Below are 25,942 nucleotides of genomic sequence, written 5' to 3' on the forward strand. Positions count from 1 at the left end.
TAAATCGCCTAGAAAAATTATGTATTAAATGTACAAAGGTGCATGTAACAATATCATTTTAATATTTTGTCTAAATCAATCATGAAATTATTTTTCTATTAAGTGTACAAAGGTGAAACTTTTTCTTGCTCTGTCCCCTCGCTCACATACATTTTGCCATGTGTGATGTCTGCCACCTAAGCATTGTTAACTCATTGTTCTGTATATCGTAAGTTTGAAATGCCTTGGCCTTGAGGTTTTCAGGCCTTGGCCTTGGGGGACCATACCTTGGCCTTGGCCTTTGGTATTGAAGCCTTGGCCTTGGGTATTAAAGCCTTGGCCTTGGAGGTTTGAGCCTTGACTACAACACTAACTCCAATGCTTGAAGCTCTCACCTTCCAACTCTCTCTCCATTCCAACAATTATCCTCTGATGTCGATGTAACTTCCTCTGCTATACTGGTATCATCACAGATCATATAGGGCAGAGCCGACCAGAATGGACGACTGTCCCGTAGCCTCTTCAGGACATCCTTGATCAGACGGTCTAGGTTGGTACCGGCCGCTGTGGTGGGGGCGGGGTACCTGTAACCGCTCTGTATCAACAAGATATAGGGATCACAATAAATTAACCCTACATGCCTATTAGAATGATAAAAAAACCTCAGAACTTTTGGAAGTTTGTGTTCTCATACCTAGAAAGTTATGTAAAAACCCCTGTACCACTTATCGATTTTACTTCTTAACTATCTGTCCAGATTTCTTAACAAGTTTAAGCCCCTCTCATAAAAAAACCCTCCTATGTTTTTGATCATCCACACACACCGAATGTTATCAATTATGTATTTCATACATTGCCTTTGAACATGCATATGGAGTACATGATTATATTTATTAAACACCCTCTCTGGTTTAAAGCCAATATGGAACAACCACTTTGTGAAGAGCACCATCTCAAGACCGTCACTACTCAAATAATTCATGGAATCTTACCCAGGATGCAACATTCTGATCATAAAATACACTCACAGCAATATTAGATGATGGAATAAACTATGCTTAGAAGTATGAATTCTTGTTTTTCAATCAAGATCAATGTCCATCATCATTATCTTTTTTGTCAAACCAAAATGAACAACATTAATTATTTTATGAAAGGGAATAGATATCAAGACTACCCTTTAGCACATGGACCTATAACAGGAGCTTTGCCATGTGATTGAGCTCCCTTGGAGGACAATATTCCCTTTAAACCTGTTTTTTAATGATATTTTTTTAATGTTTCATCATCTTCTTACCGCTCTTTCTCCTTGCCCTCTCCTCCCTTGCCTTCCATTCAACCCTGATGATGTAGCTTTTGTTTCATTGCTCTCGCTTTTCGGGACTATCGCCGGTACAACTACAGCCGGTGCTTCCGCCACGATTTCTCCTTCGTCTTCTTCCATCATGAGGTCTTCGTCAGCGGGAGCAGCGGGCTGCGACGCTCCGGTTTCTCCAGGATCAGTCTCTCTACGATTCCTCGACAAAGGTGGAATACCACATCCATTGAACACCTAAGTAAAAATAAAATGAATCCGGAATTGTGATGTCAGACAGGCCACTAATACAGAGAAATAACCTGAAAATTGCCATTTTCTATATGAAGGAATATAATATTTTATGAAGACTAGGTTAGAAAGAGCAACAAGAGATTTAAAAGAAATTAAAAGTTTTATTTTTCTCCATTAATGTTCCATTTACCAAAAACCTTTTGAAACATTGAAAGGCTCTATCATTCATTATGGCAACAATTTCTCTCATTTTTCAAGTGATAATAAAGTAAAGTTTGGGTTAAATTTGTTAATACAATCAAGATTCAAGTATGCTTTATGGGGTTATTTTAGGTGGAGTTCATCTAAGTTAGAATATGGATCAAGTATTCACAAAAGCCATTAAAAAAAGAATGCAAAACTACAATGGAACCAAATTCAACAGCTACAGCAGCTTTGCTGTATGTGTTTTGTGCAAAGAATATACATTGTACCTCCTTTGAAAGTCAACATTAAAGCTACAACCATGTGACGTTACATTGAAATTTAGTTAGGATATTCTTAAGCTATTGTCGAGGAGTGAAACCAATTGCTGTCTATAGGTGGTTTCAAACCGCCTCGATCACAAGAATCCCTGTTAAATTACGAGAACTTTTTTAGGCTAAAAATACCCATTAATTTATTCTTGCACTCACACCGCCCTGAACCATACACTTCGGGATAAGTTCCTGAAGTTACGAGCATGCGCAGTATGGTCTGATAAACAGGCAAGGCGCGAGATTCAAAATCACTAGCCCAGCAGCTACCCACGGCGCCCGCGCCCAACGACACGCTGGGATAAAAAGTTCCCGTAAATTGCTTTCACATCGCCAAAATACCTGCGACCTTGGAAAAATCCCCGCGAAAGTTCTCGTAATTTCGCCAAGTACCTACTATTTAGCAGGTATTTTCTTTCGGGGGAAATAACGCGTAGTTTGCTTTCACGTTACCAAAATACCTGGTATTTTCTGATCAGGGTAAATTTCCCGATCAGAGAATACCTGGAACTGACGAACTTCGAGGCGGTCTGAAACCGATTGCTGTCTATCGTTTAAACCAGAGACATTTCCAATGATCTGTGATGTGACAAGTAGGATGCCTCATAAATTGGCCTCGTTACTGGGTTTCTGGGCGGGTGCAAAACAATACCCATGTTCGTTTCATGTCACAAAGGGCTACAATAACACAAACAGGTGGCTTTGCAATTATCTGATTTATTTCACAAACAGATGCCAGTCTCTAACCCTATGGAGCCATATTACAGGAACCCTTAAGGGTGTAGAGTGGCACCCCTGCCATGTATTCAGGGGCAGTTCAATGGGGGGGGGCTAGTGATCAGAGAATTAATGAAACAGAAGAAAAAAAAGGAAAAGAATGGAACATAGGACAGAAGAAGAAACATGGAAGATAAAACAAAATATTGAAACCAAATATGCAAGGATGTATATGATAACCATTGAATAATCAAATCACCTGTTGCTTCCCCACCCCCCCCCCCCCCCCTCTTCCATCATTAGACCAATCTTGTCAATACCCCTGACTACATTAACAATTACCAGAAATCACCTAGATGTAAAGTCACTTTCAAAGCTTGGCTTTAATACATGATCAAATCTTTATGTTAAATCGACACTGAAATGCTTTGGGGGCTTGAACATCTACATCCAATCACATATTGTGGGCGAGGAGATTACAGGTGAAAAAAATGACCTCTTGATATTTTCTTGTAAATCACTCGGTCCCATCTGCATAAGGTGTATCTTCATTAAAACAGCACGAAAGCTGAATTTCAACAAAACAGCAACAGGGTAAAATTTCATGAAATAGTGATTGTCACTGCATATTGTTATAAGCTACTGAAATCTTTGTATCTGATTGACTGTCAACAAATTTGTTAGTAACAAAATAGCTGTGTAAAACACTCCCCAGGTGGGTGTTTCATAAAGCTGTTCGTAAAGTTACAAATGTTTTTACACACGACTGGAACTTGTTCTTAGGTCTTAACTAAATTATAAAGGGATATCGCATAGCATAAGAAAGGATCACCAGTCGTGCGTAAAGTCATTCGTATCTTACGAACAGCTTTATGAAACATCCACCTGGTTCAGTAAGAGTACGGGTAATAGCAATATGGGGAGAGGATGAAAAGTGGGGGTGGGTAAAACATGGTGGAAAATATGGACAAAAATCATACGAACAAAAAATTAAAGAGAAAGTGAAAGCAAGGAGTGGGGAAAATGACACAAAAAAACAAAGAAAGAAGAAAATGGATAGTACAAAATAAGAGAAAAAGAAAGCGAGACAGGAAAGAAGAACCCTTCTATTTATTCAGAGGGAGTTGAAATCAGTATGAGTTGTTTACATTTCATATCAAGTGGCATATCATGATCAAATCTATATGTTCAACAAGGCCCACGCAACACTTCTTCTTACAGCGGGGATGGTCGGCAGACACAAACTGTGAAGTAGATATCAAACAATGGATCCTATCTAGACTGTTATGACACATCTCTGGTAATGTTACCCTTTGTATATGTTTCACAAAAGCGGTGTGAAACCAAAATACAAGAGGTGACTGCCAAAGGTTTAGAAACATTTACGTTTTTATAAAAGAGATTCAATTAACTGTTCAGCGTTTCCTTAAAACATTTACATGATGCAGTGGCTTATAACGATATATTTTCTTCTCTTATCACAAAAGTGGATAATATTGTATAACATTTAGAGATAATATAATTCAACAGTTGATAGGTTATTATGTTTGTATGATACCAAATGTATAGGCCTCCATTCTATGATAAATTCTTATAGGGAAGAGAATGTAGTATTTCAGCCTTTGTTTCATGACGTCAAATTCAAATAACAAAAGAAATGAAAAATTTCCTTTTCTGTCATCAATGTCAAATATGCTGACATGCTTTTTCATTCAACCATGGTAGTTACCCACAAAATATCAGATAAACTAAAAAAAAAAAAATGGTGCCAGTGAAAGGAAAGATGGCCTGCATTATCTCCATCAATTTGCGGGATCAGAAGGGGTCCTGGTCCAGGTTACCATAGAAACCGCATCGAACATTGGCAGACACCAGGCACCCCCTACAAAGATGATAATGTAATTTCATGGAGTTGGTTTCATTCCGTGTCTGTGTAAGCAAGAACCCGTTTTACCCCAATCCATCTCCTTTCAACTCTTTGTAATATATCAAATCTTGGAATACTGGAAAATGACAACAAAGGATTTATTTCTCAAATAGGGTGTTTGAAGGAGAGCAAGGCAGATATAGCATCAGCTGGAAGACAACTCTGTTTGGAGTTGACTCAGTTTTGCCTTTTACTAATAGCCCTTAAAAGGGATGGTCCAGGCTGAAGATATTTATATCTCAATAAATAGAGTAAAATTCACAGAGCAAAATGCTGAAAATTTGATAAAAATCGGATAACAAATAAAGTTATTGAATTTTAAAGATTTGCATTATTCAGGTGAAACAGTTCTAGGCATGTCTTCATGAATATTCATTAGGTGGGCTAATGATGTCATATCCCCACTTTTTCTTTTGTATTTTATCATATGAAATTGGGTTTATTCAAAATTTTTCTACCAAGAACTTAAAACAATTGGATTGACAACCGATTAAATGCATTAGTTATTTATTGTCGCATCTTATTTCATCATAATGGAGACACATCATTTACAAATGTATGACTAAATGAAACAATAATGATTTCATGTAATAACATAAGAAAAAGGAAAGTGGGGATATGACATCATCAGCCCACTTAATGAATATTCATGAAAATGTGCAAATAACTGTTTTCACAAAATATTGATTAACTTTAAAATTCAATTACTTCGTTAACCGATTTTGATGAAATTTTCAGCATGTTGTCGTGTAAATTTTACTCTATCTATTTAGATGTAAATATTTTCAGCCCGGACCATCCCTTTATGCTGCTGAAATCCTTGCATGTTATTGGTTCAGAGAAAATATTTTCAACAAGAGTCACTGACAAGATAGAACCACTTGCCTCAGCTTACATTGCTGTGCAAGAGTACATTGCTGTGCCATGGTTAGAGCAGGGAGGTTAGAGCAGGGAGGTTAGAGCTTTCAACTTTTTTTCAAGCATTTGTCATCTACAATAAATACAAAAAATTCTATTTTGGTTATTACCATTGACCTTATGACCTCTATTACCATTATTGGTACGCAACAAATGAAAATGCCTCTTTGCCCTAGAGCAAACCCCAAACAATCCGAAGAAAATAAAATAACTTGTGATATCGATATAGGCATACCAATGGGGAAAAATGTAGGCTAAATGAGTATAGGTGATGAGATAAAGGAGGCCCTCGCTTGCTAAGAAGGTGAACTTGAGGATAAGGATGAGAATTGTTGGGTTTAAAAGTTAGGATGAAATGTATAGATTCATCAAAGTAATTGTTTGCAATGCAAATTTATTGGAATAAAAGTGATGGCCGATGAATAATCTTTATTCTTCCACAACAGCAATGAGTGTGGGGATTTTTTTTCCATAAATTAGCTCACTGTAAATTAACATTAAAAGTAAACTCACTTCATACACGTTCTTATTTCCTTTTTCAGTCCCACTCCCTCTTTCATTTTCTTGTCTCTCTTACTCTTGAAAATTGAATAAATCAAGAGTTCGATAGCAAGAGAAATGGGGCTCTATTTGAATGCAGTGTATTGTCATGCATTACTAAAGAAAGACCCATTTCTCCTCCACAAAATGGGCTAGGTGAATTTGGAAAAAAAAATGGGCAGTAATCCTAGATGTTTATTCCTGTCTTTTCCCCAAGGGGTATTGTCTGGGGACAATGAGGGAAGGTGAGAGAAGGGAAGAGTGGGAAAGGAAGGAGGGGAGGAGGGGGGGGGGGAGGAGGAGGAGAGGGTGGGCGGAGAATCAAGTTTAGTTCAGGAGTAAACGCGCTTCAAGATATCGCTGATTTTAAAAGCTGATTACTCTGATCTTTATGATATCATTTTCCTAAAGCCTACAGGTGAGTGCTGAGAAATCAATGCCAAAGAACTTATTATTTAAATATATGAAAAAAAACAATACCTCAGAAAGACAAAAAACAAAATGCACATTGGTCAAGACAAAAGGGAAAATGACAAGATGGTTTTGGAGGTAAACGTAATATTATTGTTGACAAAGTAAGCCCTAAACATTCAATTGCACACTATCATTTAAAACTCCAAGTTTATGTCTAAGAATCAAAGTAGCTTTCAATTCAAGAAAATACACAGAAAGAGTGGGAAGGAAGGAAGGAAGGTGAAGGAGAAGGGGAAATAAAGCAAGAAATAAAGGAGGGGGCGGCAAAATAGCGAAAGAAAGTAAAAGAGAGAAAGAATGAGATATTATGAGGAAGGAGATACAATACAGAGAGGGGAGCCCATGAAACATGGCAAAGGAAAAATAAGACATGAGGTGCCTCAATGTTTTCGGAGGGAGTCAATTTCGTTTCGACACTGGCGGGCAGAGTCTTGGGTGAACCAACCAGCGTAAGAATCGATCAAGTTGAGGGGCACCCCAATTGTCAACTCTGACATATCTCATCAAAATCGAACCTGCCGATTTTCTTTTGCCTTTGTGTGCGAGCACAAAAGCTACAAAGGCTGCTAAAACGGAGTAGGCAGAGCAGTCGAACGGTGTGGAGAGATTACAAATATTTTGGAGGGAACAATAACCCAAACAGAATCACTGCGGTTGGGTTTCATTCAATTGCTCTAAGGGTGTGCAGTTCAAAGGTCATGGGGCTATTCTCTTCTCGCTTTTTTCATCGTCATCAAGTTGGGTTACTCTAGAAAATGTTGAAAAGTCCCGTTTTAAAAATCACAAAATAAAAATGACATTACTTCCACTGATTGAGACTAATAGAAACACAATAAAAAAACAAAGTCAACATCAAAATCACTTTTTTTTTATTGATGAAAATTTTTAAATATTCATGATTTACTCACCCCCCCCCCCTTCCTAGGAATAATTAGACAACCTATTTATATTTCAATGACCTGCTTGTTTTACAGTTTGTTTTCTTTCTGTTTTTGTGTTATAACATCACTATAAAGATGGACTACAATGTATAAGGTCAGACACACCAATTTTGTAGAAATGGAAATGATCTAGACAATGAAATTGACTTGATAGCTCTTATAAAAAAAACCCAACATTCTAAGTGGTAATAGTAAGATGGTAAATAGGGCCTACTTGTATCAATTCTATCTGAAAAAGGTCAGTGACCTGTTGTGTTGACATGGGAGTACAAGCAGTCAAGACTTTACATTTAGGTCAAGGTCAGTTGTATTCTTACAGCTCACTCACATTCTTTGGTTGAATGGTCAATCAGTGGTCATACTGTCCAGTCTGGGTCAGATTTCTATAGTTTGGCTTTGGACATGTTCTATCTCACTCTCAACTCATTAACATGTTCTCATTTTAAACTCATTTTCCAATAATAAGACTTTGAAACATTTTACTGCTAAGTCTCAATTTATTTTTGTTGTTGCAATCATAGATAAATTCAAAACCATGAAGACATTGATTGAAAATTGAAATTACAGAGAATTGGGACAAAGTGATCATACCAAATATTGATGTATGTAAAAGGAGCATTTTTGGGGTATTTTTTTGTGGTAGAATAATCAATTATGCCTTGAAGTTTGCCCTTTGCCTACATTTACTTTCAATTCCAAGACCATTATCGTTGTAATTCAGCCAAATAGTTCCTTTAAATTAATTTTCAATAGTGTGTGTGTGTAGTTGAGTTTTGTCAGATGTGTATCAATCAGATATGATTATTTACGTCTGGGACCGACCTTTAACGTCACCATCCGAAAGACGTGACCAGGGCTCGAACCTCTGCATCAATTTGTAACTTCCCACAGCTTGGATTACAGGCGCACGCCACAACGCCCAGTTAATTTTCAATAGTGAATAACTGAAGATGGGATTTATGTGACATTACAAATTGCTTAACAATAGAATGTGTCAATGAAAAAATGATTTCCTTTAAATCCATGTTCTTCAGAAAAACAAGCCCTTAATCAACTCCAAAGCTTCCCTTTTTTCAATTTGTAGTACCTGTCAATCATTGGTATAATTACCCTTCATGAGACCGTGGCGATCAAAACCAGATTGTCTTCTAGACAGCCAGGAAATGGATTCAATCCTTTGTCTTTCCTTCTTCCGACAACGAGGTTGGTCAAGAACTGCTGTTTTTATTCAATTTCCTCTCTTGTAAAGGTATTGTTTGTTCTAAAACTTGCCACAATCTATGATAGTCTTTGTCCATCTCCTTCAATGTAAGTTGTGTCACCAGTTATTGCCTGATTTATATTGACCATACCCCCCTTCCTCCCCACCCATGGTGCTCATAAAGATTTACCAAAATTTGATATCCTTTGTCTTTTCAATTTTCCTGTGGTACTTGTAGGTTGCTTTTGAGGTTGCAGTGCAAGTTCCTGTACAAGAACACTGTCAATACAAAACGTACCTCATGCTTGTCCATGGATTTTTAAAATGGACCTTTGCTTCAATCTCGGCATACCCTAAACAAGTATTTTGTCTTGTTTTCCCTCTCTTTTAATGTCTTAAATATTCTACTTTCATGATAAGAAGAAATATATACTGTTTCCATGCACCCATGCACAAAAAGGCAGTAGAAAATTATAGGCCTGTATTTCCTGATTTTTGGTTACCCTGGTATTTTTATATCCGTTTCACTGTACATTTGTTACATCATCCAATAGTAAAAAAGCAAAAAACAACCCTATTTTAAATGCTTAAATGAATGGACTCGCCAGTGTCCTCCTTGTAATGACATTACCCCCCCCCCCCCCCTCTTCATTGGGTTCCTGTTATATGTATGACTTATAACTTCATTTACCTCTCATGTTCTGTTGCAAGAGCATAACAATTGTCACTCTAGCATCATTTGAAGAACCTCATTATGGATTCATCAGTGTCTTTGCTCATCTCGGTATTTCTTCATGATTTGATTTTGATAATGAGAATGACAGTCCTTTGAAGGATGAGTCTAGTCAAGATAATCTTACCACCTGTTTCAACTATATACACCATTACAACAATGATAAAGGGTACAGACTACATATGGATTTGGTCCTTTTATGGGGGAGAGGGGGGGGGATTTATACCAATTTGTTTGTAATTTTTTTGGCAAAGGAAAAACAAATTGATTCTCAATGGCAAGAAATGGAGTAATTATATTTTCTCTCAAATCTGACAAATGAAAAAAAAAATCTCCTTTTATAATTACATCAATAAATGTTGTTTGCAAAGGAGGAGGGGGGGGGGGGGATCAGCCAATAGCAGATCTAGCCGAGCAATTTCCAATAACAATTTGGGCCAAATTGTTTTTGCATGTTGAGCTTCTTCTCAGTATTGTTTCTGATGTGGTTAGATCTACCACTGGCTTTTTATTTCTAATAATTACATCAGTGGATCGAACACACCACTACACCAGCAGCTTCCACAACTACCATAACCTACACTGCAAAAACTCTGGTGTTGATTTAACACCAGCCCGGAATCTATATATGTCCACAACAGAGAAGTGTTAAAAACACCGGTTTGGTATTAGTCTAACACCAAATAGGTGTTTAAACAACACCAATTAGTTTTAAAACAGCATCGGTTTGATTCCAAACTGGTGTTGTTTCAATACTTCTCTGGTGTGGACATATATAGATTTCGGGCAGGTGTTAAATGAACACCGGAGATTTTGCAGTATACCATACCACCTGACAGATCGTCTGACTAATCACATGATTGATCATGTGATGCTTTCTTACCTTTGTTGATATCGAGAGGCCATTATTTTGCATATTCATGATGCCATTGGAGATCTCAATTTCCAGAGTGAGTAGGAAGGTTTCGATGTTCAGCGTTCCATCCATTCTATTACCAAGACTCGTCATGGCATCTAGGAAAACAAACATGCAAACATGATGTTTAAATATGCTGAATGCTTGATGGCTGATTAGGTTCTGATTAATGAGGAGAGTTCAAAGATGTGAAGGGGCAGTTTATAATTATGAATCATCATCAACACAATCATCATCCTCTCTATAATTGGCTTGGTACTCTTCAGCATGCATTCAACATTGTTTGCTTAGAATATGACTCATGTATTTAATGTCTGGAATTAAAAACATCATTACACATGAATTCAACTTTTAAGCAATTTGGTTATTGGAACATTAATTAATTGCAGAAAGTAAGATAATAAAGATTGGGTAACATAATGAAAGCATGAACAAAGTTTAATCAGATCATGAGAACAAACCTCTTATGTACATCGTGATGATTGAAAGAAATGTGATTGGAACTTCATATGTGGTGGATCTATTACAAGACCCTGTGGTGGTATAAATACTTTTGGCAAGGCACTCAGGAATATTTGCTACCCTCGACAACGGACATGCTACGTATCAAGGTACATCAAGAAATATCAAACAAAAAATATTCGCCATGGCAACACCAATGGAAGATGGTCAATGAACGCTATTTTAAACTGACCAATGATGTCACTGGAAATAACATACAAGCTTTGGCCATTCGAGTCAGTTTCACCAATGAAACTACTGTAGCATTTTGCAACATCAATAGCGTATGTATGATTTTTGAAAGGGGGGGTTCAAGCTGAATGAAATATTGACGAACAAAAATTTTAGGTTGTCCCCCCCCAAAAAAAAGGTCTTCATTAATTTTACATCGTTTTGTAGCTCAAAAAAAAAATACGGGGGAGGGGGTTGAACCCCTGTAACCATCCCCTGCGTATGCTACTGTGCAACATGGAATCCCCTATAATACTCCGATTGCTTAAGGTCTTATATCATTATTCATCAAGAACAGATAGCCACAGGGAATACACTCCCTGCATTCTTTCCTCAATCCAGAACTTGCAATTTTCTCCAATCATTGTCTCGCAATCAATAATATGGTAATACACAAGTCATGGTCCAGGCAAATAGGAATAAAAGCAGGCAGAACTCGTTATGTTTAACACAAACTGATGAAATCTTAAATGAAGTCTGATTGGTGACACACACACATAACTGTATTTGATTTTCCATCAGAACAAAGGAACATGTCTGGGATTACAAATGATCCAGCATTTACTGGTCTCGCTCGAGTGGGCTATGCATCTGGGAGGTTTGTACCCCCCCATCTTTCTTTTTCCCTTCCTTGACACTAACTTTCCTGACATTTCCACTCTCACTATCTGTCTCTTTTTATTCTGTTATCTTACTTTCCCTAACACCACCATTCCCATCCATTCAAGTCTTATTTGTTTAAAATGAATGCATCATACACTTGAGTAAATGTGCTCTTAAAATAATTTGAAATCTTTTTGTTGAGTTATATAAAATCCTCTCTTCGCTCTACTCTCCTTTTTATTTTCATCATCACCATCACCATCATCATCATCATCATCACTCCCATCATCATCACCATCATCATCACCATCACCATCATCATCATCACCACCATCATCATCACCACCATCATCATCACCATCACCATCATCATCATCATCATCATCATCATCATCATCACCATCATCATCATCATCATCATCATCACCATCATCATCATCCTCACTGTTATCATTCTCATTTTCCTCCTCCCTTGCCTTCTCACATGTATTTATTTATTTGACATTTCTGTCCATCTTTCTCTCCTTGAAAGACATCTTTATAAGAAACACCATCTTAGTACTAGTAGGTCCATGGTACTAGTAGGGTCCATAGAAACACACATCCATGACACTCATCAAGGAGATGGTGAATCTCTCCAGAACTGGCTGGTGTACAACTCAAACTGTTTATCTCATTCTCAACCTGGATGAGTCATCCATTGCCATGGGAACAGGTGCATAGAAGAGGGAGAGAGGGAGAGGATGATCATTGAGGTGTGTGATTGCAATGAGGAGGTGGGAGAGTCTTTGGAATTTCACTTGGAAAAAAACCCCTCCACTCCTGCAACGGGTGATTACAAGATATTGTAACATTTCTTGGATATAAGCATTATGGCAATATGGCGTCTATGCTCATGTCTTATACCCCAAGAGAATTTAATTCCTTTAGCAGTGGAAATATCTGTATAGAGGTGGTAGGAATGATGATAGTGAGGAATGTTGATGATGGTGAAGATGATGATGATGTTGATATTGATGTCGATATTGATGATGATGATGAAGGTGGTGGTGACAATGATGATGGGGATGATGATGATGATGTTGATGATGATGGTGGTGATGTTGATGGTGATGATGATAATAATGATGATGACAACGGTGGTGGTTGTGGTGAAGATGATGATAATGACGAGATGACAGTGTTCATGAGAAATGCCTATGGTGATAATGAAGATGATTATCAGGATAATGGTGGAGATTTTAATGATGGTAATTGTGGTGGTGACGATAATAATGGTGACAACAAATACAATTGTTACAGTTCATGTGGTTTCCCCAAAATAAAAAAATGAGGTTTCCTAAAACACCTGCACCAGATAATACACCACCAACTTGAATTATATAATTCAAATTTAAATCCAGACATCTCACATGAAAAACAACTTACAATGTCAACAAAGCACAGCTAACATCTTGTCAACTGTGCCACGGCCAATGACACAAGGCCAATCAGCTTGATTTCCAATTAGATGAGCTCAAGACATATTGGATTTCATCTTACACTAAGGGAGATTCCCACCATTAGATGAAAGCTCAATCCTAAATATTATGGATTCTTCAAAGTGCAGATGTCATAGAGTTGTGATTATATGCAGTACGGCATCACTCTGCGGTGTTTCTTGCCTCGGAGCTGGCATAAACATTGATCGGGTCTTTCAAATCTAACTATTCTCAATTGCAAGTGCTTTACCATATGAGTGTGGGGCTCCAGTGATCAAAACTGTAGGCTCTGAATATCAATGTATGGGACTAAAGATTTGCATGTCTAAATTATGGGAGGTCCTATGTCCTCTAAGAAGTATAAAGGACAAGGATTTTCCCCATAATTTCACAATGAAAATAGAGGCAGAGATTCTACATTAAAACCCCTAAAGCCATTTTTTATTTTAAAAAAATCAATCAGAATTATCCATATATTTCTGATAGGCCTTACTTGCTTGAAGCGAAAAATTTATCAGGAGAAAAACAGAATCGAATCAGTGAAGAACACAACTTTGAATGTTTTTCCCATATTCTATGAAACCATTCTCTTCATGTTAATAGGAAAATAAATCAAATCGGATTGGCGGTTTAGTGTAGGTTCTGTAAGCCTACATTTCAGTTTGTGAATATATGACTGTAAGTCCTAATTGATAATAAGGAGTACTTCATTAGGTTAATAGGGTGATGGACACTAATTTGATTCTGTAAAGCACTTTGATTGACATGATGAATAATTTAGATTATTTATAATTATTCCCTCATCAACAGCCCCTGATTGGACCAATGAATGATGCCAACGACCTGGTAAATGAGTTATAAAGGAAATCCCCTTTTCATGGAAGCCATGATAATGATATGAATGACTCAGCCCATTACAGTGTCATCTGAGCAAGGCTAAACCAATGAATAATGCATGGTTGTCCTCTTTATAAATTCATTCACCGAGTTCACACTGCCCTCCTAGCAACAGGGTATTCCCTCTCATATCAGTGGATTCCTTACATTGCTTGCAACAGTCCAGTGTTGTAATCTGGATACTCCTGGGGACCGTTTCATCAACATTTTTGTCTGACAAGTTGTCAGATCCGACATCTTTCCTTGATTCTGACTGGCTGAGAGGCACTTTTACTATAGTAACCGTCTGACAAGTCCTTTCGTGAAACGCTCCCCAAAACCTTCCAAATTGAACCCTGAATGCAGAAGATATCCTCTAAAAAGTTCTTCCCATCTATGCTGGGATGGGATGTCCTGTGACAGTAGGTAATGGGACTCTGTTTGCAATATGAAATATGCAATACCCATGCACCCAGCCCTGGGGCGGTATTCTGAACATTGTCTTTTCTCCATCTTTTATCTTATCTCAGAGATATGACAAAATCGGTATTCTGGTGGATGTCATAACTTTTGTCACAAAAATTGTCATAAATTTTGTCTCTTCTCTTAAGCGCAGCAAAAATATGCGGCTTTAAATGCACGTAATCCTTTTATACAAGCAAAAGATATGACAAAAGTTATGACAGGGGGTAGCAGTCATAAATTTTGTCATATCTTTTAGTACCCAATATCCCGATACTCTGCCGACTGAATGTCAAGCAAACAATTGAATTATTTTGATTAGATTGTGGTATTAGTTTCACTCATCTTCCATGACAATTTTCAAAATTATTTTTTCATGCTACAATTAGTTAGGCCCTAAATATTTATTCCTCCCTTTTTTCTCTGTTTTCCTTACTTTTATACTTCTCCTCTAAAAATTCTTCACAGCTCCCTGTCTCTCTTTGTAATTAAGCGCATCAATATACGCGTAGTTGCACGATGCCAGCAACTGTTTTGGGGATACGCCCTACTTGCCACGGGGCTTTCCTATTGGCTAGAAGGGCTCCAACTGGGAACTAATGATGATTTTGATTGGTTCGCTTCCGAAAAGATGGGTGGGAACTTTGAGAGATATGACAGGGAAAAGACAATGTTCAGAATACCGATTTGTGACAATCATAGCGGTGTCACATCTCGGAAAGAAATAACAAAATTTATGACAAAAGTTATGACAGAGTTACAGAATACCACCCCAGGAGTTTAGGCATCCTGGAAGACAGTAATTGATGGCGCAGTGACTGCTGTATCTGGAAGATGGTTCCAGATATGGGGAGAACGTCCAGTTGAAGCGTTCAGAGATAACTCTTTATACCGGTGCAACCTTGGTTGTGTAAGTGATTGCATGTTACAGCTGTATTAATCGAATGTTTGCATGCGTGAATGGTAACCAGAGCACTATTCAATACCAAAGTCTGCAACATGGACGATGTGGACAAATTATAAAAAGAAAAGACTTGACTTAGTGCCAGCACTGCACTTCAGAAATTGTGAACAAATGATCATAGACAACACTTTAGAAATATCTTGCGCACAGATATAGCAGTAAAATGTTTCAATTACCATGACCAATCCACGTTAAGAAACCCCCGCGCTGCAATTTTTAGGTTTTGAATCCCCAAAATCCTCTAGTCTGCAAGCAGACTCATATTTGACACTTCAACCAATAACAGGTCTGGAGTGAAGACTAGACTCCAATGTGTTGGGCCAGCCACAGTATGTACATAGTGAATCTAGTCTTACTAATTCAGACTCAGCATTATGCACTATATGAGTTGTGAAAACATGGGTCTGGGCCTTAAGAATACAATTCCTCAATGAAAAATTAAAAAAAAGTGTGGGTTCAAATTAGTGTGGGTGCCCATACATGTACATCCAGCCCAGCTGCCAGTCAGGTCATCCCAAGTTCCAAGTATTAAAGACACCGTTCTCACTATCTTCCTAAAACTAGTTTACTAGAAACAAGTTTAGTGGAAACTAGTTTAACACGTAATAAAATGGTAGAAGCGATCTTCCAAACCGGTTCAGAAAACCACCTCACAATATAGCTTTCAAGATTGCTTTGCCTCGTTAAACTGGATTTAGCATAAGTGAGGACACAACCGTTCTTTGGAAAGCGATCTTCGGACATTTTGAGCGCGCTACTCCACACGACAGGTGCAGAATACCTACGCCGCGGTTTCAAATTTCACATGAAATGTGTCACCCCACTGAGAGTGTTTCCATAGCAACAAGATCGCTTTACATAAAGTGATTTTGAATATCACTTTCGTGTGATCAAATGGGAACGCTAGCAAAGCGATCTTCCAAACTGGTTCCTGAACCAGTTTCCAGTAAACTAGTTTTAGAAAGCGTAATGAGAACGATGTCTAAATGGAGGTGTTGGGTACTGAGTGACTCACACACAGGGATTGAGTCTACAGAGCAAGATATGTCAGAAGATAGTATTGGATGTGGCTATGTGAGTATCTACTGTCACCCTTGATGGGTCCTGAGGGGGGTGAATTTGACACAGATCTACATGAATCATGCATGAACCATTGATTTCAAGGTCAAAGACAAGACCAAGAATTCCTCCAAATGAACATCTACACCACACTGCCAATCCTTAAGCTGAGCGTATCACAAATGGAGAACTACTTTTTTTAAAAATATTTTCCTCTCTAATACACAGGGCATCTCCCCCAAACAAAAAATAATAACTGTGGATCTCACAACCAAGGATAAGGTATTGGGAATGTTAACATTCTACATAATTGCACTTTGAAACATATACAAAGTGTGTTATAAATTTTGTGTATTATCATTATTAAAGAGCCCCCCCCCCAAAAAAAAAAAAAAAATCATTTGAGGCAACACTTCTTAAAAGAAGGGAAGTAAATTGTTGGCCTAAACACTACCAACCCTTTTCAGTTTGTTTGTGGGAAAATGGACTTTGCTATTTTCATCAAGTACAATGTTTGATATGTGAATCACCTCAATAAGAGAATTAATCTGCTACCATTTGCATTGAGGATTTAGTTGGTGGTTAATTGTTTGGTATGACCGAGATTCAAGGGTAATACAATAGCAGGTGCACCTACTATTCTCTTTTCTACAGGACGGGTCCAACTCTCAGCACTTGACAATCCAATCATCATGAAAGAAAAGCTACAAATGGAAGAAAGTTCTCTTGAATTTTTAACATTACAAGTTTTGATTGATCAAAAAGACAACTTAGTTAATTATCAATTTTATCTGAAAAGTTTATCTCACATTTTCATCAAAACTTCTACCAACCATTCTCTCAGTTTCAAAGCATGCATACCTTGGAGCGACGAGCTCTATGGTAAAACCAATCATAATTCTCACCCTCTTAATCTTCCCATATATTAATTTCAATAGGCCTACATAAATCATTTTCAACACCAGCATATACTTGTACCCTCTTTTTAATTCTCACATGACCAAAGTATCATAATCACTTATTAATTCTTTAAAAGCTTAGCTTAGGCCCCTTTTGACTCTCTTAATTCTTTAAAAAAATTCTTCAAGTACATTCAGAAGTTACTGGATAGGCCTACAGTTTATTTTTGGGGTTTACTCAATTTCTATTTCACACCTACATAAATCACCTATAATGTCCCTATTCTTTGTGCTCTTGGAAAATAAACAAAGAAACTAAACAACATGGCAGTCTGTTTCCTCTCTCCATATGAGGTTACTTCCTAAATTACTTCCTACCAAAGCACCATTTGCCAATGCCTTTCCTTTCGCCAAACAGAATGGCAATATGCAGTCTGGCCTGGCACGCTACAAAATAGTTTGACCTGAAACAGAATATTTGCAGCAAGGATCACCTAATAGGGCCTATAGAGTGGACATGGGTAGCGGGAATCCCTCAAATTTATCAGGAATATCACTTCCTTGGTAAAAAATAAAAGTAGTGTAAAATTCATATCACTTCTGAACAGGATATCTTAATGTAATGGTTATTTTGAGAGACTGCTAAACGGCCCTCCCATCTCTCAAGAATTCTACAGCCTATAGGAACAGGGGTACTGAAATCCCACAAAATTTATACGATTATCGATTCCTTGATAAAAATTAGATCTGTGTGAACTGTTAGGTTTTCCGACAGGCTACTGAGTAATGCTTATTTGAGTGACTGCTAAACTATTTACACTCCCATTGTAACTTATCCTATAGTTTGTATTAACAGTAAAAATATTGTCCTGCTTTAAAAATCATTTGATCTACCAGGATGACTTCACATGTCTGTTGTATTCTACAAAAACAAAACCTTAAGCTGGGAGTTCCCATTTTTGGTCTTCTACTGATTTACATAACCATTACCATCTTGTGGGCTATGCATTTGTAAAACAATATTAAACCCAGGAAACGATTTTAACTACGTTAGTATAATTGAGTCTGAACCCTCGGTGAACTTCTAGCTGATTCCCAATGCAATTGTGGCTGGAGCAAATAAGTCAATAATTCTACACATACAACGAATAGGCCAGCTATGTACATTGTATGTGCTTGTCATATCTTGTCAGGAATTATTATCTAAATTGATGAGGTACATGTATAATCTCATCTGAAATGCTCATGTGCGGTCGGTCGGACAAACAAATATCCTCCACAAAGACTCTTCATCATCATCCTCTGTTCATCGAATGATGCACGACACATCATGCTTCATCTCCATCTGCTCATTCACACAAGCGAGAATCACATGTACATGTATACATCATGGAATAAATGTGTGAAGAACCAGAGGGCAGCAAAAGCGACATTCACACACAAAAAAAAAAATTACTAAGTGAAAGTCCTGCAACTTCATGACTGTAACAAAATTGAGACCTTCCAATCTAAACAAAAATCTTAACAACCAATCTTTTCCATCAACTGTGTGTATAATATGTGACATATTGGGGAGCCTGTGCCTTTGAATGTGTTTACAAAAATTTTGTTTCTGTTCATCACCATCATCAACATTAAGTCGGCAAATATTCTATGAAATTTTGCAAATGTAAATTGCAGATGATTTGCATATATCTGCCATTGTACCAATAAACTAATAGAATGACAGATTAACCATGACCCTTCAACAACCTTAGGAATATTCTTTATAGGTTGTTAAAGCAAAAAAAAACAATTTCACTGGTGTGAAGTGGGATGGCAACAAAGGACCCAGCCAAAAGAGAACCCAGACAAAGTCTGACTTTAAACCACATCTCAACCACATTCATGTGACAGACATGGCAAAGGTCAAAGGTCATCAGCACATAAACTCTGCAAAATGATATAAACCCATTAACAAACAATCTGATATCAATAAAGGAAATGCTTTCCATAAACCGCACCTACCCCAAATTATTTCAAATGGCTCAATCATTGTTCAATACAGATTCTAAGCTGGTAAACAAAGAGCTGAAACAACAACTTTGCAACAATATTGCAAACAGAACCATTAAGTGAATTTTGGAAGAAGGTCCAATATAATCATTGGACAACAGATTTCATCAAATGCAAACCTGGTTGAAGTTTTCTCAGTTCATTTACAACTTCAACTCTACCCACACGTTTTTCAGCAAATACGCTTAGGTCTTAAAATCTCCTAAAACTCTTTGATAACAACTCCACAAAATGAACAAAAGAACTGAACAATTTCACCAGGTAACACAATACCCTATGATTGTCTGGTGAATCATAGAATAGGATGTTTTTTGGCCCATCTATATCAGAACTGCTGATAAACCTCTATCTAGTCTAGCACAGTGTGATAAGTCTACAAACACAACTCCGGTTGTTTTTCTTTCGTTCAGGTCATCTGTTTTACCAGGAACACCCCTGCAAAGACTGCTGGGATAGCACCAATTGACCTCCGCCTGCAGAGGTCATTGCACCTGGAGATTCAGTGTACTTTGGTGGGAAGCTGAGTGTAGGAAACATTCCCTAGAGTCAATCATAAATGTATCATTATGTGACTCATGTAGAGATGTGCTGGCTCAAACCTTATTCAGGACGCTCTTTCATTACCTGTTTGTATTAGTTCTCAACAGGAGTTAGTAAGACTTGTAAACAAAAAAATTGTGATCAAAGCATACCATACTTTACTGACTTAAAGTTACACAGCCTGACCTTCTGGAAGATGAAAAAAGGCAATATTCTTTCAAGACAAAAAGCCAAAATCTACTTACCAATATAATAATTCCATTCAGCGTCCATCTCTGATTGGCTGGCTAAACATCCTTTCATGATATTAAGACAGAGGGAGTGGCATGGCTTTACGAATGGGATACCTTTACAATGAGGGCAGTATGACATTCTCATTAACGCCTTCCGACATTCTGGTGTAGGCTCAACCTAGAAAAACGGGCAAGATGGTGGATGGGGGAGGTGAAGAAAAAAGCTGTCATACAACCGGTCTACGTAATCAGTTTGAAAAAAAACCCCAGAAATTACATAAAATGTACGATTGAATTCCTAAATATGTATTTAGTTTGGTCCTTTAGATGTTATGCAAATTTGTTTGCAATGCATTAAAGATGACTAAAATAATTTTCTGCATGTTTAGAGGTCTCCACTACCTACAGACCTACTTGGTTGTGATTTTTTTTAATATTAGTATCATATCAGACTATGATATCATGGGCATTAATTTCAATAAAGCAAAACCTTTCAGGGCCCAATCTTACAAAACTTTATATCAAGGTGACATGGCCTGGAATTGAACCTCAGACTTTCAAATAGCCTCACCAGGTACTTCAGACCACACAAAGGCACCTACCTATTCAAAATCTAGAATCATCAAATACGTATAGATGTGTATATGACATCATCAGTTGGTCATTCCATGGATCTATCAGGTTGAGAGAATTGCCATTTTTATGATTGACCTTTGATCTCTTACCCTCGACCTTGAATAAATTTGCATACAAGTATCATCAGTTACTATACCTTTGATCCTCTTGTGATGGCATCACGTCCAAAACCAAGTCCCTGGCCGAACGTCCTGGCAGCAACGAATGACTTCTTGGCCCTATCGATGAGGGTATTGGCCACGTCGCCAAATGGTTTTAGACTCTCCATGATGACATCTTGCCTTGTACAGCTCCAGAAGTCATCGGTGTACTTGTACTGAGGGTTGAGAAGCTGAAAGATCCTCTCAAATAACTGATTGAAGAAGTCACCCATTACCTGGTCGAACAGAAAACAAAAACATTTCTTTCAGCAAATGTCTAGGATATTCAGGAAACAGTTGTGGTATGGATTTACTCTCTTATTTCTAAAATTGAAATCCTGTAGAGTTGGGAAGGCTAATACCAGGGTACTAATTTGATTCTTTAAGATACATTTCAGTTAATAGTTCAGTCTCAGGCTAGGTATTAGAGCCATCCAACAGCATTCAATCAAAAGACTGTATCTTAAATAATATGAATAAGCACTACAATAATTATTATTACATACACATTAATAAAGCAAGATAATTGAAGTGATGGTTTACCTCTGAAAGATCGATGTCTCTTCCATAATAATAATTCCTGAAGTTTGTATAAAGATCTTCAAACAAATCTTTATTTTGCTCATAAAGTGAATCATACGTCCTTGTAAACATGTCATCAAGATCGGCTTGTGAATTCACAATAAGCTCTTTGATGAAATCTGAGGAAGAATGACAAAAAAGAAAAAGATATAGTGTTAATTTGGAACATCAAACGTATGTTGTTTGTTACTCTCTTTTCTTAAACTTTCATGTTATATAGTTAGGAAGAATGGCAATGACTTACAGCTTACATGATTCAAATTCCTGAATTCAATGATATTCAGCACAAAAGCTACAAGAGAAGCTAAAAAAAAACAACAATAATTATCCCACCGCTGCCACCAAAAACCATTGGACAACTTGGTGCAATGTCGGGCAAATTCACAATAACACCAATGAAGATGGAAACAAAATCAATAACATATTAGCTGCTAAAAATGCAGCAATGGAAACAAGAGAATAAAATATAGGAACATATAGAAAGAATGGGACAAGTTAAGGGCATAAATCATAATTGCATTCTTTGATTAATGATGGGTTATGACTGATGGGTCTTTTCCATTCCAGTGAACAGAAAGGATTGCATCCCTCCCAAAACATCATCAAATCATGACCCATCTACATCCGAAATTAAACCTTTTAACCAGACCAAATTCACATACAATGTCGATTGTAATGTAATGAGAAATGTCATCTGATTCTAACAATCCAGAAGACTGGGAAATTGGTGGGTTGATTTTCATGTTTACAATTACACGTATGAAAAAACAAGGCATGTGAACGCTAATCATCAGTAACAGATCCTGTGAAAGAAATAGTTGCATCACAGACAACTCCAAAGATCAAACAGAACTCATCTTTCAACCTACAAATTATGCACATGAGGGACTTAAGCTTGATTTTTTAAATTGCATTTGAACGCATCTCTTTCTGCGATGGACCCCATCTTATAGAACTCATCCAATTCACGAACGTGGGACTATACTAGGACAGTCATTTTAGAATAGCTAAGCTGGTGGGCTGTTAACTAGAGCAATGTATTCATCTACCCACAGTAGGCCAGCGAGGATAAAATTCTAGTACATGGAGTGTGAAGGGAGTGTACATGGGGACGATATCGAGAGTGTGGGTAGAATCAAGGTATCACAAAGGTATCCTTTGCTACAACCGAGATCACAAGGATCTGCTTAAACACAGTTATTCTTTTAAATGCGAAGACCACCAAGTTCAGTTGTAGATGGTCAGAGCGGTTAAGATGCTGGATGGGACTGTTAAGAAAATGAAGTCTTGAAGGGGTGTCAAGACAAGACTTAAACACCTCCTAATGCATCAGCAAATATGTTGCAACTAGTGTACATGCAAATGCTCTGGGAAGAAATGACGACAGCTTTTACACAAGGGCAAGACATACATGAGGTGCATGACCAAAAATTATTCAGACTATGGCAAACGGACATTTATGTCAAGTGTGAAAGGGGCTATCAGACTGAATGATGGCCATGACTGAGAGTGTAATGAGGCATGAATGTCATCTCTTACTTCACAAGTGACATTGGCACTTGCATGACTTGGATTTCCTCTGAACCTTGTTTTCAACTGGATATTTGATGAGATAGTATTGATGGGCAGGACATCCTTAAGCATAGGTCTACTGAGAGTGGCTTCATTTAAGATGCATTTTAAGTGCCCAACACAAACTTAAATGGTGTACAACCAGGGTGATACATAAGCACTTGCCCGATTGCCTGGGGCAAGTTAAAGTTAGTCAGGCAAGTGTTTTGAAGTACATGTAAAGACCAAAACTACTTTTCCGAATTGGGCAAGCAAATTCTCACAGTAGAATGATCAAAATTAGGGAAATTGCGATTTAAAACCAATTTTGTAATCACACTGAGACTAATTCTATTTACACAATAAAGCAAAGGATATGAAAGGATGCATTTTCAATGATGGGAAAAACAACTTCATTCAGGCAATTTTAAAGAACTGAATTCAGATTATATTTGTTTTTCAACTGGAAACGCAACATCTTTTACCTGGAGAAAAAGTTTGTAACCGTCTCTCTCAGTAGCATTATACACCTGCAGTGCCTGATGATGCAATGTTTGTAATTCCATGAAGGGGGGGCATGGATGAGCGTAAGGTGTTGCCGCTCCTTGATGAGAGCGAGAGAACGTGTTCTCTGAGTTTCACAGATCACAGGCCACTAGTTATACGGGGTATCGGTAACAGTGTTAGGCTTTAATTAAAGCGTTCCGATCTTATTTTCCCTCCAGGTAAACTCAGAGCAGGATGAACCGGAGCCTGCCCTCGGACATAGGGCAAACGCATGCACAGCCATGACTGGGATTGAGAGGGCTTACTGTATGAGATGTAGAGCAATAGAGGGGGGGGGGTAGAGAGATGCTGAGAGAAAAAGGGAGTGAGTGGAAGAGAAAAAGAGATAGGTGGAAAGAGAAACAGAGTGAGAGAGAGAGAAGAGAGCGCGTGTGTGAGAAAAACACAAGACATACATAAAGAAAAAGAGAAAGAGAGAGGGGAAGAGAAACGGTCAGATGTTGCTCACTAGCAGAGAACACAGGCGTTCAAGAGAGAGAAAGAAAGCTGGGGAAGAAGTTAAGATGACATGAGGATGAAGGAGCAATGTGGATAAAAAAAAGCAAAAAAAATGGCAAGTGGATAGAATAGAATTATATTTTTTCAAAATGAATTTAATGAAAAAATTAGAGGGAAAACAAAATAGAAAGGGATAAATATATGGAGGCAAATGGAGAAGGGGAATTTATGAAGACATTTGGGGCATCAATAAAACACCATAAAGATAAGAAAATAACAGGCAAGGACCAACAGAGGGATACTCAGATAGGATTAAGGATCAAAACAATGGAGGAAGAGATGAGGAAAACAAAAGAGAAAATGATGAGAGGAAAACAAAAGACAATGAAAAGAAAAAAAAAGACAGGAGCTAGAGATGAAGACCATGACCTGAACAAAGGCCATGCCATCTTATTACTAAGTCTAATTGGCATGTCTTCCATCGATCATATTACCAAAGAGAATATACCGTCTGGAACTTGGAGAAAAGAAAGACGTTCACACAGGAAAAAAACGCTGGCATCTTGCCTTTTTTAATACAGCTCTAGATTTATCATTGAAAGTTGGATGATGGAATTTTATCAATGGCAAAATACAGTTTCGACCATCTTAAAATAAAACATATGATCAATCCGGGACTATACGGGAACTCAGTGGTCTATTTTGCAATTGAATACATGCATCTTCTGAAAACTCTGTAACTTTATAATTATCTTAAATTTAAGCTGAAGCTGATCCAACTTGAAATGCATCGAACAACACTCCAGAAGACGTATGCACCGTGAGATAGCATGGGACTAAGACAAAATCCCAGCGTTAAAAGCCCTGGAAGTACTTGCAGAAAAATGTTGCTAAGCCGAACTGACAGGAACTTGGGAGTTGATTCGAATGAAAATAAACTTGTTCTTCTTCAGGATCACATAAACAAAATGAGGAATCTCGTTCCAAAATGACATACCTCTGATACAACCTGATACGTTCCAATTTTGAGAGAAGAAGGTAGAGACAGGATTTGCTCAAATCTCGGAGGACTTGCACGTATTGATTCAACGGAGGCTTAGAAAGGGATGATGGTTTCGATGTGGATAACATTTCGAGCATAATCCTATCCTTGTTAACTTATCATTTACATATTTTATCTCCCTTGCATAATATCAGGATGAAATGATTGTTTAACTCTCCTTCAACTTGCATCATATCGATTCTGCACACCGAATGATCACTATTAGGCCATAGAAATTAATATCAAGATTTACGTGAACCCCCAGCCAGTCCAAATCTACCAGATTTCAGTTGTTCCCACTACCAAGATTTGAGCTGGCCAAGTCTCCTCACCTCTGACAGAATTTTGGCCAGCCAAAACACCAGTCGCATCCACACAAGCGACCTTAATTAAACTCTGCGTCCCATTTCCCATCAAAGCTTGGCCATCCCTGGGTGGACTTGAAACACCTCTCTGCCTGACTGATTATTGGGCAATTAACCCCAAAATACTTTCATGTCAAGATCTTTGCTGACCAAAAGAATTTCGATTAGGAAAGAAGCGGTTATATTGATCTTCCAACCATTCTCTCGCACTGGTCATTCATACCCATGTGCATACATCTTCAGTGACCTTTGACATTTGTCTCCCGTCTGCTCTAGAGCAACGGTGAGAAAGATGACATTATCAAAT

General features: G+C 37.7%; 1 protein-coding gene across 1 annotated transcript in view; it reads right to left on the bottom strand.

The window, feature by feature from the left end:
* The window catches only part of LOC121430149 (glypican-6-like), a 29,710-nt gene extending 7,295 nt beyond the window's left edge, over window positions 1-22,415 (bottom strand). Inside the window, exons 1-7 of the mRNA XM_041627427.1 lie at window positions 22,331-22,415; window positions 21,634-21,791; window positions 21,087-21,326; window positions 20,327-20,492; window positions 10,378-10,508; window positions 1,277-1,531; window positions 375-574 (exon numbers count right to left, since the gene is read on the bottom strand). Of these exons, the coding sequence (XP_041483361.1) occupies window positions 375-574; window positions 1,277-1,531; window positions 10,378-10,508; window positions 20,327-20,492; window positions 21,087-21,326; window positions 21,634-21,791; window positions 22,331-22,415 (1,235 nt within the window). The remainder of the gene's footprint in view (window positions 1-374; window positions 575-1,276; window positions 1,532-10,377; window positions 10,509-20,326; window positions 20,493-21,086; window positions 21,327-21,633; window positions 21,792-22,330) is intronic.
* Between the last annotated feature and the right edge of the window lie 3,527 nt (window positions 22,416-25,942).

Source organism: Lytechinus variegatus, chromosome 16 (assembly GCF_018143015.1).
Source record: "Lytechinus variegatus isolate NC3 chromosome 16, Lvar_3.0, whole genome shotgun sequence".
In the NCBI taxonomy this organism is placed as follows: Eukaryota; Metazoa; Echinodermata; class Echinoidea; order Temnopleuroida; family Toxopneustidae; genus Lytechinus; species Lytechinus variegatus.